Below are 13,686 nucleotides of genomic sequence, written 5' to 3' on the forward strand. Positions count from 1 at the left end.
CCCCATCTGCCTAGGAATCAACTTCTCTGATAGTACATAAATTAAACAATTATTTGACTTGTTTTCTCTCATCTTGTCAAAGCTGATGAACTGTTGTAGATGAAATGTGGCATTGAGACAATATTTTCATTCGCGGGATGAAACGTATAGCATAGTTTTCATCCAAATTAAATTATACAGTCTACATCTAAACTCATAAAATATAGCAGAAGAAACCAAATTAAAATATGAGACCTTTTTATTTATTTTTTTACATTTTCTAGATTCAGTAGCCATGGACGTCCATCGATTTCAGGAAGGCGATAACTCGGTCGTACACTAGGGTCTTCGCGTCGATGCCCCACATAAAGTCCAAGTGGCTGAACGTGGGATGCTGTATCAGGAACTTGCCGACTGGGCTTCCGAGCTCCCTGAACAGCCTGTCCACATCGTTGACATGAGCCAGAGGATCCTTGTCGGAGTAGTGAAGGAACACGGGTGCGGTGATTCGGTCTAAATTGTATTTTGGCGGGGAGCGGCTCCCATACAACCTCCTGTTCTTGATGAAACCGTGGTCGTATCTCTCGAACTCTTTCCCAGTAATACCCTGGCCGTAGTGCGCCAGCTGTCTGATTGAGGCTCCAGCTGGAGTGTGACCCAGTTTCACGGGCAACATGGTCTGGAAATAAGGGATTTTCGTTAATCTTATGAAACTAAAGGCCTGTATTCACTTAGATTAGTGATAAGCGCAGGTGATTAGTAATCAGGAGAAAGCAAGTGTGGACAGCGACTGATTAGTGCAAGTTCTTCAATCGCCTGCACTCGCACTAATTAAAGTGAATACAGGCCTTAATTGATGTACCTAAGTATGATAGTATTATAGAAGTTGATTCCTAGGCAGATGGGGGACCTAGTAGTTTGGTTGCGTTACATCAACCCAGCCGACAGATCGCAATTAACATTGAATTGACATGATCCGACCAAATGACGTTGGTCTGTCAACTACCTAGGAATCAATTTCCTCGATGGTACATGCAGATAGTGTGAATAGGTAGCTAGTATCTACCTATTGCTAGATACTAGTTGTAATTGTAGGCGTATTATTTGTTAGAAATGATTATTTTTATTGAAGACTATTTGCAAGCACGGTACAAGTTTAAATACATAATTACCCAAGATACACGTTTGTCGAGACATATAGGAGGTGTATGGCAAATACAACGTTAATAAAAACTTACGGTATTGTGCTGGTCTTCATTCCAGCCTGCTACCAAGAACAGGATGTTGCTGCAGATCGCCTGCGTGAAAGCCTCATCCATGCACAGAGCTTGACCGGCCCACGTCATCAGCTGATTGTTTGGCAGGAGTTCACCGACTCCAATTAAGTTAGCTAGGGACTAAAAAATGTATCCATTTATTTAATTTAACAAAAAAATGTTCACTTACAATCTACATGTTTCAATGTGAACAATTATAATGTCAGCTAAAACTATGCTCAAGTAGCATATAACCACATAATATTGCGTAAAGAAATAAAACTAAATCTCACCGCAATGTTCCTGGAGAATGGAGAAATGGCGTTAAGCAGCAGATTCCTGTTATTTCCCATGTACGCCACGGGCGCTAGAGCGTGCATTGAAATAATCTTAGCATTGTATTCCGGGCGAAGAGAAGCCATGACGAAAAAACTGGTCGTTCCTTGGGAGTATCCGATGTAGTGCAATCTGGATCTGCCCGAGTGTTCGAGAGCGTAGTCGATCATAGTAGGCACATCGATGTTGCCGATCTCATCCCAAGAGAACTCCCAGAAAGCGGTGTTGAGGAGAGCATCTGGTCGCAGAGAAATGTGTCTCCGTGAGTAGTAGTTACCGCGCGCGTTGCCCATCCATACATCGTAGCCTTCCTCAGCCAGAATATAAGCTGAAACAAACATTGGCAACTTCTACTTTCATCTCACCAAAAATCCAGATCACATTTTGTAGTTTTTCCTAATTCAGAATCTTTTTTAACGGACACTGGTCCACCACACATTTCCACCACTTCCTATAAACACGAAAACCCTTTGATATTTTCTCAGAGAACCCGAGGGAAATGATAGAGCTATCTTGGGGTCGCAACGAAATTAATAAGAAGACAAGTAAGAGGCTCACCTAAAGCGCATTTAGGACCCATGAGCACATAATCAGCAGAGGAGGAGAATAGGCCATGCATCAAGAAGATGACAGGCCTGTCCCCTGGCTGGTTGTTGGCGTCACGGCCGCGAGGAATCCGGTGCATCGTCAGGATGTAGCCATCCGATGTGGTCACGGTGTGCTCCTCAAAAGGATACTGGTACTTCTGGATGAGACCATCCTGAAAGGAGAATATTTTTTAAGTATTTCAAAGTTATCTACTTTCATAGATTTCTGAATGAAAAATATTTTTTGACGAAGATTTTAAATAGTAAATAGATTTTGCTGTTGTCTTCTTAAAATATCATAATATTCGTATGGACAATGACTAATGAGTTCCCACTACATGACTACACATATTTTAATAAATTTAAGGATCCAGTCGTCAAACTTTTAAAAGACGTGGTCGTCAAATTGCGGCCCATGGCCGTTATCTGTGCGGCCCGCGACAAAGTAAATAATTATTTGAATGTTCAATTATAAGTACTACACAATGGTTAAATTATGCCATATTTAATGATAAACGCAACTGGCCAATTCTGACCAGTTATCGTTAATGTTTAGTTAACAAATGCCAAAATGATAACCTAATGTAGTTGTTTATAGTGGCCTGAATGCCTGATTACACCTATATCGAGTAGAGGCGCGAGACAGTGTTCTCGACCAAAAAAAAAAACGAACTCATACGTGGGAGAGCCATGCTTCGGCACGAATGGGCCGGCTCGACCTGAGAAATACCACGTTCTCACAGAAAACCGGCGTGAAACAGCGCTTGCGCTGTGTTTCGCCGAGTGAGTGAGTTTACCGGAGGCCCAATCCCCTACCCTACTCCCTTCCGTACCCTCCCCTATTCCCTTCCCTTCCCATCCCTACCCTCCCCTATTACCCTATTGCCTCTTAAAAGGGCGGCAACGCACCTGCAGCTCTTCTGATGCTGCGAGTGTCCATGGGCGACGGAAGTTGCTTTCGATCAGGTGATCCGTTTGCTCGTTTGCCCCCTTATTTAATAAAAAAAAAAAGTACTGTCTCGCCACTTTACCTACTCGGTAGGTGTAAAAAAGGCATTAGTGTGGAACTGCTTTTGAAGCGCCCTTCACATACTTTGCGGCCCGGTGCTGGCACTCACATTGTCATGAGTGGTCATTGGCCAGTAAAGTGTGACGACCGTTGTTTTAAAGGGTCAATACAGACCGCAACGTGACGCGAGGATACGCGACGCGACGCGTCATGGTGAAAAAAGTTACTGCGTGCACCGCTTTATATTCGCTTTTATTCTGATTTTACACAACTTATCATATTATATTCTGGCTTCATAATTTCGATTCCTGGTACTTACAACATCCAGTCTAGCACATTGTCGGAGATTCGAGTCAACTGGTTACTCTCTATCAGGTAGTTGATGTAGTCTGCGTTAGGCGATGGCTCCGCAGAGGTCACCACCAAGAAGGTGCAAAGGAGGAGCAAGGCGGAAAACATTTTTCACGAACCTGTGGTTTTGACACTGAACTACGTTTTTATAACACCTATCAACAGATAAGGCAAGCTGGATTAGAGTTACTTAACGAAACAACGAAAAATTGAATAACTGCAAAAGTACGAATTTGAGAATTCATTATAATACTTAGGTAAGACTTATAATACCAAAGTATGTCTTCATAATTACCTATGTATTCATGGCTCAGACAGACATGAGCCCATGGCTCTTTACACATTTTAAACTCACAAAATCGTTCACTTAGTAATTAATTTCAATTAATTATACCTAATATTATTTATACCTAATAAAATATTAGTCTATATACCTGACACTCCCACTTTTACATTTAGCTCAAAATATAGCATGAGCAGAACCAGTGCTTTCATATTATAGTTACTAGATGTTCCGCGCGGCTTCGCCCGCGTAATTTAGGAATGTCACGGAAACCGTACATTTTTCCGCAAAAAAGGAACCTATGTCCTTTCACGTGGTCTATTCTTCATGTGTGCCAAATAACATAGAAATTGCCGCAGTAGTTTCTTATGATAATAAGCAATTTTAAATAATTTCCTCCGTTTTTTCCACATTTTCCTCTATTTCTTCGCTCCTATTAGTCTAGGAGCGATAAAATATAGCCTATAGCCTTCCTCGACATATGGGCTATCTGACACTGAAAGATTTTTTCAAATCGGACCAGTAGTTCCTGAGATTAGCGCATTCAAACAAACAAACTCTTCCGCTTTATAATATGAATATATTATAATATAGATTTTTTATGAATGTAGGCCACTTTATTTCCGCCGTCCCATTTTATAATCCTGGGCTATACAGAACCCAACGTTGTCTGCTCGATACGCACAGTTTGTAAGATTTTTAAAGATCAATATCTACTACAAATTACTAGTAAAACAATAATTGCTGCTGTCATTTTATATTATCGTTTGATAAAACGATTTGTAAAGTATTTTAGATTTGAACACTGATTTGTGGGATAATAAGCCATTACCTACCACGTCTTGTAAGTTGTTGATAAACAAAGTGATTAAGTAGATGTCTAATTTTTTTTTATTAACAAAATTTTGTAATTATTCGTTAATCGTAAGTAAGACTCTCTAAAACTCTTTTTTTAAGTAAGTAGATCTATTAGATGAATGGTCAAAGAAAGCTTTTAGATAGATAAGTAGGTAGGTACATAACATTTAAATTTTTGTTGTAAAATTGTAAAAATATTGTATTGCAAACAAATGGCAAAAATTCGTTTTCTTAATTATTCTCGTGTCACAATGTTAGTCCGCGTACTCCTCCGAAACGGCTTTACTGATTTTAACCAAATTTTATATGCATATTCAGTGGGTCTGAGAATCGGCTACTGAGTACTTATTATATTGATAACTGCATTTGTTGAATAAATAATAGTACTTAAATTATTACAACTCGAGACTGACGACGACCATGATTGTTTGCATGCTACGCACTGACCTCTATAATACACTGGACAGGCTATGCCGTACAAAATGACAGCTATTTCTTATGCCGATTTGAAGCGCCGCGGTGAGCGTACTGTGAACTAATCTATATAGAAAATGACAACCGCCATTTGCAAAATAGTAGTTCCAAGTACACTCACTACTGCTTTCACATAGCAATCAGCGCCAATATGGCGACTTTCAAATAGGAATATTTTATTGATAGCGATCGCCTGTCCAGTGTATTATAGCTGATGTATTATAGAGGTCAGTGATGCTACCGAATAGCGATGTACGTTGCCATGGTGACATACTTACTTATTTAGTCACTTCAATAAAATATGGGCGAAATACTTTTAACGTTTGCCGGGACAATTACTACGAGTAGCTGTCCCGTCAAACGTACCTACTTCTCCGAAACGGCTTTACTGATTTTTACCAAATTTTGTACTTATGTATGTGTTATGTATATTCAGTAGGTATGAGAATCGGCTACTATCTATTCTTTATACCCCTACCTAAGTGATTATGGTTGTCCAATGTCCATCTATGATATTCTATTATACTTACTTAAAAAAAATTAAATATTAATTTTATTTTGTTTTTAGTATTTGTTATAGCGGCAACAACCGTTCTTGAGTTACAGCCTGGAGACGGACAGACGGACAGACAACGAAGTCTTAGTAATAGAGTCCCGTTTTTACCTGCTCTTTCAAGTTGCCTATCCGACACTTATCAAGAAGTGGTGAAACAAGCCCCCACCTGTCGTAATGTCGTAATAAATTAGTGATATCTTATATCTTTAAACGTAGTAATATTAGTAGGATTCGTCATTCGATTGTAGATTGCTATCAGGGCGTGGTTTCGTCCACAATAATTTTGGGTGCTTATCCACGCTAGACATTATTGTTCTCGCGGAATACAAATCTTATATCTTTAAATCTTATATCTTTTATATATTTATTTATATATATATAATTGGAATCTCGGAATCGGCGCCAACGATTTTCATGAAATTTAGTATATGGGGGGTTTCAGAGGTGATAAATCGATCTAGCTAGAAATAATTTTTAGAAAATGTTATTTTATTAATGTTTTATCGAATACCGAGCGAAGCTCGGTCAAACAGCTAGTGTAATTTTAAGAAAGAAAAACTAAAAAATAATAATGTTTGGCGCTTATTATTTTTATATTCCCTCATGGTTCACAGCGCGCCATGGCTATTTCACGCATATACCACATCCTTACACAATTACAATAAGTCAGTTATTTATTGTCTACACTAGAAATTATCTAGAAATACTTTATATTGCAAAACAACATTTGCCGGGACAGCTAGTATAATATACTTAATATATAATATACTTAATAAGTAATAACAAGCAACACAGAAGTCATCACTCATTGCCATTAGGCGATCATGATAATAATAAAGGCTTCAAAACAAGCAGCAAGTGTGGTCCAGTAATCCAGTCTCAAGACTAAAGCAATTTAAATGATAAAATGCTACCACTTTAGTATTAGTAATTTAGGGAGGTTTGGGACCCCCCCTAAATTACCGTACTGTTCGCATGACGGATTAACCCTTAATCAAATTAAGCAATTGCCTAGGCCCTAGGGCATCACGTCTGAAAGGGCACCAAAAGATGCACAAAAATCGTCCTTAGGGCATCACGTCTCAATCTCACGTCACCTGCATAAACGACACCAAAAAAGGAAAAATCTAATGTTTTAGGCCAGGGGTTCCCAAACTGTGCGCCGCGGCGCCCTGGTGCGCCGTGGAAAGAGGGGCGCCGTGAGTCGATCCTCCTCCATCATTATCCAAAATCACAAATATTGTAAAATAAAATTATAATATTAATTATGTATGTAAATGAGGTAAGTAAGTAGATGATTAAATATATTCGGTTTATTACTATTTTAATTTAACCTAACTACAGGATGTAACAAAAATAAATGATAATTATTTAGGGCGTGTACGTGTTCCTTGTAGAGTTCACTGTGGAAGTAGCAGCGCTGAAAGACCAATTTTTTTTTTCGATTTTTTGTATATTTATAGGCATGGGCGTACCCAGGTTCTGCTTCAGGTATTCTAAAATACTGGGCCTAAAAATTAAAAAAGAACAGAGAATAGTGTTCTACCTAGGTATATGGCGTTATCAATTTACTACCAAAATGTTAGAGGGTTAAAGACAAAGGTTGTTGATGTATATAATGAAATAATATCAAATAATTATGACATAATCTGTTTTTGTGAAACTTGGTTAGACGATACTGTTTTCTCACCTGAGCTAATTGATAATAGATATAATGTTATACGCAGGGATCGGGATAGAATTTTTTTAAATCATTATAAAAAACATCATGGTGGCGGAATTTTAATTGCTGCACTTAAAAGTCTAGACGTGGTTGTTCGTAAAGATTGGCAATCAGTTCTACTTGAGGATCTCTGGATTCAAATCAAATTAAACAAAAATAGTACATTTAATCTGTGCGTCGTTTACATTCCTGATTACATACCTTCTGATATTGTAGCAAAGTTTGCTGATACCTGTACGAATGTTTCTAACACTCATACTCAAACCACATGTATTATAGGGGATTTTAATCTACGTGATATAACTTGGGTAAAAGAATCTGGGTGTCCATCAAATTATTCTTGTGAGAAATCTAAGGCTATTTACAATCTCATTCATAACACATCTCTTCGTCAAATAAATTATATACCCAATGCGAACAATAGGTTACTTGATTTAGTTATCACTAATAGTGAACTGATTGAACTATCATCAGCAATTCCCATCTCTTGCCAGGATAAACATCACCCGCCCTTAGATCTCAATTGGAAAACATGTATATATCCAAGCCGTTGATGTTAAATCCATCCTTCGAAAGGTTTTGTTTCCGCAAAACAAACTATGTGGAATGCAATAATGATCTTCTTCAAATTGACTGGAAACAAATGTCACTCTCTCTTAGTTGTGATGAGTACACCCATTTTTTCTATGACACTCTATACTCATTGATTGAAAAGCACACCCCTAAGGCCAAGGCCATTCAAGGCAATAAGTACCCTCATTGGTTTTCTAAAGGCCTTAGAAGACTTTTAAAAGCTAAAAATAAGTATCACCAACGGTTTAAAAAATTTGGGAACCCCCGCGATTATGACACGTTTTCTATGTTAAGAACTAGAGTTAAGAATATGATAAATGAATGTTTTAAATTGTATATCGAACAAATTGAAAATGAACTGACAACAAATATTAAAACTTTTTGGCGCTACACCAAATCAAAGAGGGCAACTGATCACATTCCGTGTAAAATGTTCTATGAGGATCGAATAGCTGATAAGGGTGAAGACATTGTGAACTTGTTTGCTGACTACTTTTCGTCAGATTATGATGCAAGTACTGCTAATAACTATAAAACGTCCACTTCGTCCTCTTACACTTCGATAATTGACTTCCAAGTACAAACTTCTGACGTACTTAAAAAATTGAAAAAAATTGACTTATCTAAGGGAGCCGGCCCTGATGGAATACCACCTATTTTTATAAGATTTTGCGCCTCAACTCTAGCATTACCTTTATCAATAATTTACAATAAATCTTTAAGTGAAGGCTGCTTTCCTTCCTTGTGGAAAATTGCACGTATCACACCAATTTATAAGGACGGTGATAGGTCTGATGTCAAAAATTATCGTCCGATTAGCATACTCAGTTGGTTTTCCAGAGTTTTCGAAACTTTTGTACATGAACATATCTATAACTCTATTAAGTGTAGTCTCAATCCCAGACAACATGGATTTGTTTCCAATATATCTACTAATACAAATTTACTTACATACACTACATTTATCTGTAATTCCTTCAATGAAAGCACGCAGACCGATTCAATTTATATTGACTTTTCAAAAGCCTTTGATAGAGTTAATCATGATATACTGCTTGAAAAGGCTCAACATTTGGGTATTCATGGTAATCTCCTCCGTTGGTTGTCATCTTATCTTCGCAATAGAACGCAATTGGTGGCCTTAAGAGGTTTTGACTCGATACCTATTGCAGTGACATCTGGAGTACCTCAAGGATCCAATCTTGGTCCCCTGTTGTTTCTTTTGTTTATTGATGATTTGCTTTTTATTATAGTGAGTGAATGTTTAGCATATGCAGATGATATAAAAATTTATCGACGCATCAAATGTATAAATGATTGTCTGACTTTACAGAAAGATATCAACTCTGTCGTACAATGGTGTAAAAATAATCACATGTCGCTTAATATTAAAAAATGCAATGTTATATCATTTACCAAGAGCAAAAAGGCTTTATTACATAATTATACAATTGATGACATCACAATAACTCGTACTAAAGTAGTGCGCGACTTAGGGGTCATGTTTGATTCAGATTTGTCCTTTAGACACCATTACGATGTCATATGCAGCAGAGCAAGTAAAATGCTATCATTTATTATTCGAACTGCTAGACCGTTCAAAAGTACTAAAACATGGATTGTACTCTATTCTGCCTTGGTAAGATCAATCTTAGAATATTGCTCATCAGTGTGGTCCCCAATATATCACATACACATTGACAGGATCGAGTCTATACAGCGTCGTTTTTTAAGATCACTGTGTACTAGACATGGGATCAGATGGAAGATCCCGTTATATGAGGACAGACTTAATAAATTCTCTTTAAAGAGTCTTGAAGGCCGCAGACAGATGTTTGACTTATGTAATTTACACAAAATAATTAACGGAACCGTGGACATAGAGATCTTGAATCAGGTATCGGTTAAAATTCCTACCCGATCCGTACGTATACCTCAACTGTTTAACATCCCTAAGTATAAAAACAATGTAGCTAAGAATAATCCTGTTCAAAGAATGTTCTCTCTTTACAATAGTATTTGTTCAGATTTTTACATATTCCATAGTAATCTACACTTATTCAAAAAAGACATATTAAAATACAACTTAAAATCCTAATCAATAATATAGTGACATATCTATGACAATAATTATCATTATTAATTAATTATATAATCTATTCATGTTTATAATAATTCTCTATTTGACATCTATTAAATTACTTATTATGATTTTGTTTTTGTGTGTACACATTATAATTCTGACTTTTTGCTATATGCCATTGACATGTTTAATCTTAATATAATTTAATTTGCAATAATATCTCAATGTAATAAAATAAAATAATTATTATGTAATAATAGTTATCATAGTTTTAAGTTATACTCAGAAATTTTGTTGTTAATGTAATAATGTAGGTAGGTACTTTGCCTGAAAATTATTGTTAGTTAACAATCACTAAGTAATTGTTCTTCAGTTTAGTAGTTAATAATTTCATATTGTATTTTGTGGAGTTTTGATTATAAATGCCGTGTCACCTGCTAAGGTACATGCATTAGAAAAATTTATAATAATTAATATGCTTATTTTAATGATATTTCGATGTATGTGCTGTTTGGTGTCCTGATTAAATAAATAAATAAAATAAAATAGATTACTGGAAAACAAAAAAAGTCTATGGTGTTTACCACTTGTTAAAAGGTGTTACTTTAAAGTAACACCTTTCAATTCAATGCCACCACGTTTTTCTAGTAGTTCCCAGAGATGCCGCCCTATAAAAACGCAAACTATAATGCTAGGTGTGCTCTCGGCACTGCAGGATGAAATTACGTAGCACGCTAGGCGTGTTCACTGGCACTGTAAAGAAATAAAGTCATAAAAAACCTTTTTTCTCATTAAAAAATATGTAGCTAAAAACTAGTCCTTCTTGAGTTACTGCAGATACCTATATCAGCCTATATTAATATGTTTTTAGATTTGATCAGTGAATATCAACCTTTGGTTACTTATTTAAGTACTAGAATTTAAGTATGATTTTTTAGAGAATAGAAAATATGAGCTAGAAACAGGAATATGATGATGATGCGATGCAAGCAGATAGGTAGTCCCCCATCAAATAAACGTCCAAAACAAGAAGGTGAGCCGATAACTCATAATATTATTTTCTTATCTCAATTTGTTAAAAAATATTAGTGCACTTATTGTGACATGGTGGATTAGTGATCAATTGTAAATCGTTCGATACCAGTGTGTTAAAAAATAGCATAGCAACAGAATAAAAGAGTTTAAAAATAAATAGATTAAATTTATCTTTACTCTAAACCTACATAAACATAATATCCTGAACAATGATGAAATACTCAAAGCAGATATGTTACTACCGCGCGCGTTGTGAAGATTCAATTGCGGCCCAATTGGGCCGTCTGTTGTTTAGTCTGCATCGAGAGCAGTCACGAACGTGCCGCGTCTTGTCTTACTCAAAAAAAAAAACAAAACACATGGAATCTCTTACCATATGTCTTGATTGCAATAAATACCTGGATTATTTACATTTTCAATAATTTTTTCGAATAATCTGGAAAAATCGAATTTTCGTCATAGCTCAGGCGAAGAAAGAGACAGCGATACGATTCGACGTTTAAAAATAGAACTGTCTCTTTTATGTTAATGGTTTTTCGTATCTTTTGTTTCACTTATCTGTCAAATTTGTCAATGTTTGCAATTTTGAATTTGAAAATTGTTCGGAAGAGATTTAAGCCGGAAAATAGTATGGACGTAACAGATCTGTATAAGTAGAATATCATTGATCCTGAATAAAAGTCCTTTATTATTTTTGCCAAATTTTCAGCTAATTTTCTTTAAGTAATGCTTAATGAAAGTTTACTTGTAGAATAATGTTCTGACTTCAGATTGATAATGAAATAAAAAAAAATGAGAAAATTAAAAATTTATTAGCAGTCAATAAATAAGCTTTACTTACATTAGAATTAGGAGCAACTTTTATGTTTATAATTTGAAATAAGGACTTTGTATGTATCATTTCAAAATGATTTTACCACAAATGATACAAAAACCTTTATTAAAATAATATTATGTGCCTAAAAAAATATTTATTTTTTGTATTGTTAAGATATATTATGTCCCTAACTTATTCTAATATTTTTATCTAAGTTTACATTTGTTTTAGGAAGTTATACGTAAGGCAACTTAAAGACTTGATCAAACACAATAATATAAATACAATAAACATTCCCAAAACATATTTAGAAATTTCATGAACAATTTTATTTCAAAGTAAAATTATTTTCCTTTAACTTTAACTAAACATGAGTGCAATTATTTTTAAACCAAGACATAATAATATATTATATATCATGCTCAAAGTAAAAAAAGTTATATTGTTTAGAATCTTAATTTACTACTAAAGATCATCATCGGAATCGAGTGCAGCTCTTCTACGATCAAACTTGACGGTGCTGGTGGATTTGGGCATCTGCTGGTTGAGGGACTCCAGCATCTGAATTAGCTCTTGTTCACTTATTTTCCCGCCTATTTGGCCGGTTTGCGCCATCCTGCATATCATATTTTCAATCAATGCACCTTTGTCCGGCTTGCTCATTTTTATTATGTTTACTGGAACATACAAATAACAAAATTAAATCCAAAAGCCATTTTCACTTTGGCATGTTATAAAATACAACATTGGAATGTTATAAAATATGTAAAGGTCAATAACATTAGTACATAATGAATCACTTACACCTAGCTCGGGCATCTTGGGAAAGAACTTGTGAAAGAATCGAATGTTTTGCCTCTTCCATTGCCTGTTTACGTTCTTCATTGGCCTTAGCCTGATTAGGGTCACCTCCCTTAAACAAAAACGAATTAAATTCACAGGTGCTAAGTGTTTAATCTTTATTAAAAACATAACCTAACAATAATCTTTAAACTTACTCCATGCTGAGCTTGCAGTTGTGCTAGACGTTGCTGTCTAATTTTTTCTAATTCTGGGTCCGACATTTATATTAACCTAAAGATTTGTAGTGGAAACGAGAATTATTAACAAAAAGCGTATAGTATAGAAGAAAAGCTGCAGAACTCAGAAGTCAAAACTATGAGTTTCTCCTTCTTCTTTGACATTTTTAATTTTTGAGTAGTTCTTACATAACGTTTTTTTTATCTAGTTTTAAGACTAAGAAGTGTTCTTTTCAAATCAAAGTTCAAAATATTATACAAAAATGCAAAGGAATTACTAAATTTTAGGAAAATTTACGCTAAAAATATGATCATTGTTGTGAACAATTTGCATTATAATTTATAATAACTGACATAAAATTTGATTCTATTTCACGCATAATATATGACATTCTCTTTGATTTCATGAGATTCAATAGAATGACTAACATGTACAGTCTATCAATTCACAGCAGGACTGCACGGCAATCCTGCCGTGAATAGGCCTCACTGATTGGTTCACACTACGACAGTATATAAATAAGTCTATGGTTCACATTCGCCCCGCGTTCCATCTAGCGTTAAAAACGATCAAAACGCTCAAAATAGGAGGCATTTTGAGCGTTTTGATCGTTTTTAACGCTAAATGGGACGCGGGGTCGGTGTTTCCGGCCGCAAACACAGAGTGTGAACCAATCAGTGAGGCCCATTCACGGCAGGACTGCCGTGCAGGCCGTCCGTGAATGGGCCTCTTTAGATTGATTTGAA

General features: G+C 35.7%; 2 protein-coding genes across 2 annotated transcripts; both read right to left on the minus strand.

Annotated features, from left to right (window-relative positions):
• Positions 1-237: 237 nt before the first annotated feature.
• LOC121738857 (lipase 3-like) lies at positions 238-3,698 on the minus strand. The gene is given in 6 exon segments (XM_042131117.1): positions 238-658; positions 1,218-1,376; positions 1,529-1,899; positions 2,130-2,331; positions 3,487-3,503; positions 3,506-3,698. Coding segments are annotated over 6 exon segments (1,263 nt in total). The 5' UTR covers positions 3,627-3,698; the 3' UTR covers positions 238-265.
• Positions 3,699-12,311: 8,613 nt separating this feature from the next.
• Positions 12,312-13,071, minus strand: LOC121738797 (programmed cell death protein 5). Its single transcript, XM_042131043.1, has 3 exons — positions 12,919-13,071; positions 12,725-12,833; positions 12,312-12,597 (listed from the first exon to the last, which is right to left on the minus strand). Exons 1-3 carry the CDS (start codon positions 12,982-12,984, stop codon positions 12,386-12,388), a joined length of 387 nt encoding a protein of 128 aa, XP_041986977.1. The 5' UTR covers positions 12,985-13,071; the 3' UTR covers positions 12,312-12,385.
• Positions 13,072-13,686: the final 615 nt, after the last annotated feature.

The sequence above is a fragment of the Aricia agestis genome, chromosome Z, assembly GCF_905147365.1.
Source record: "Aricia agestis chromosome Z, ilAriAges1.1, whole genome shotgun sequence".
NCBI classification, from domain to species: domain Eukaryota; kingdom Metazoa; phylum Arthropoda; class Insecta; order Lepidoptera; family Lycaenidae; genus Aricia; species Aricia agestis.

What these genes read in the sequence shown, in the direction of transcription:
- LOC121738797 (XM_042131043.1), bottom strand. Translation starts at nt 12,984, where the DNA reads ATGTCGGACCCAGAATTAGAAAAAATTAGACAGCAACGTCTAGCACAA. An exon ending in AACTGCAAGCTCAGCATGGA is followed by an intron (nt 12,834 to 12,918) that starts GTAAGTTTAAAG and finishes TTTTTGTTTAAG; the next exon opens with GGAGGTGACCCTAATCAGGC. An exon ending in CCAAGATGCCCGAGCTAGGT is followed by an intron (nt 12,598 to 12,724) that starts GTAAGTGATTCA and finishes TGTATGTTCCAG; the next exon opens with TAAACATAATAAAAATGAGC.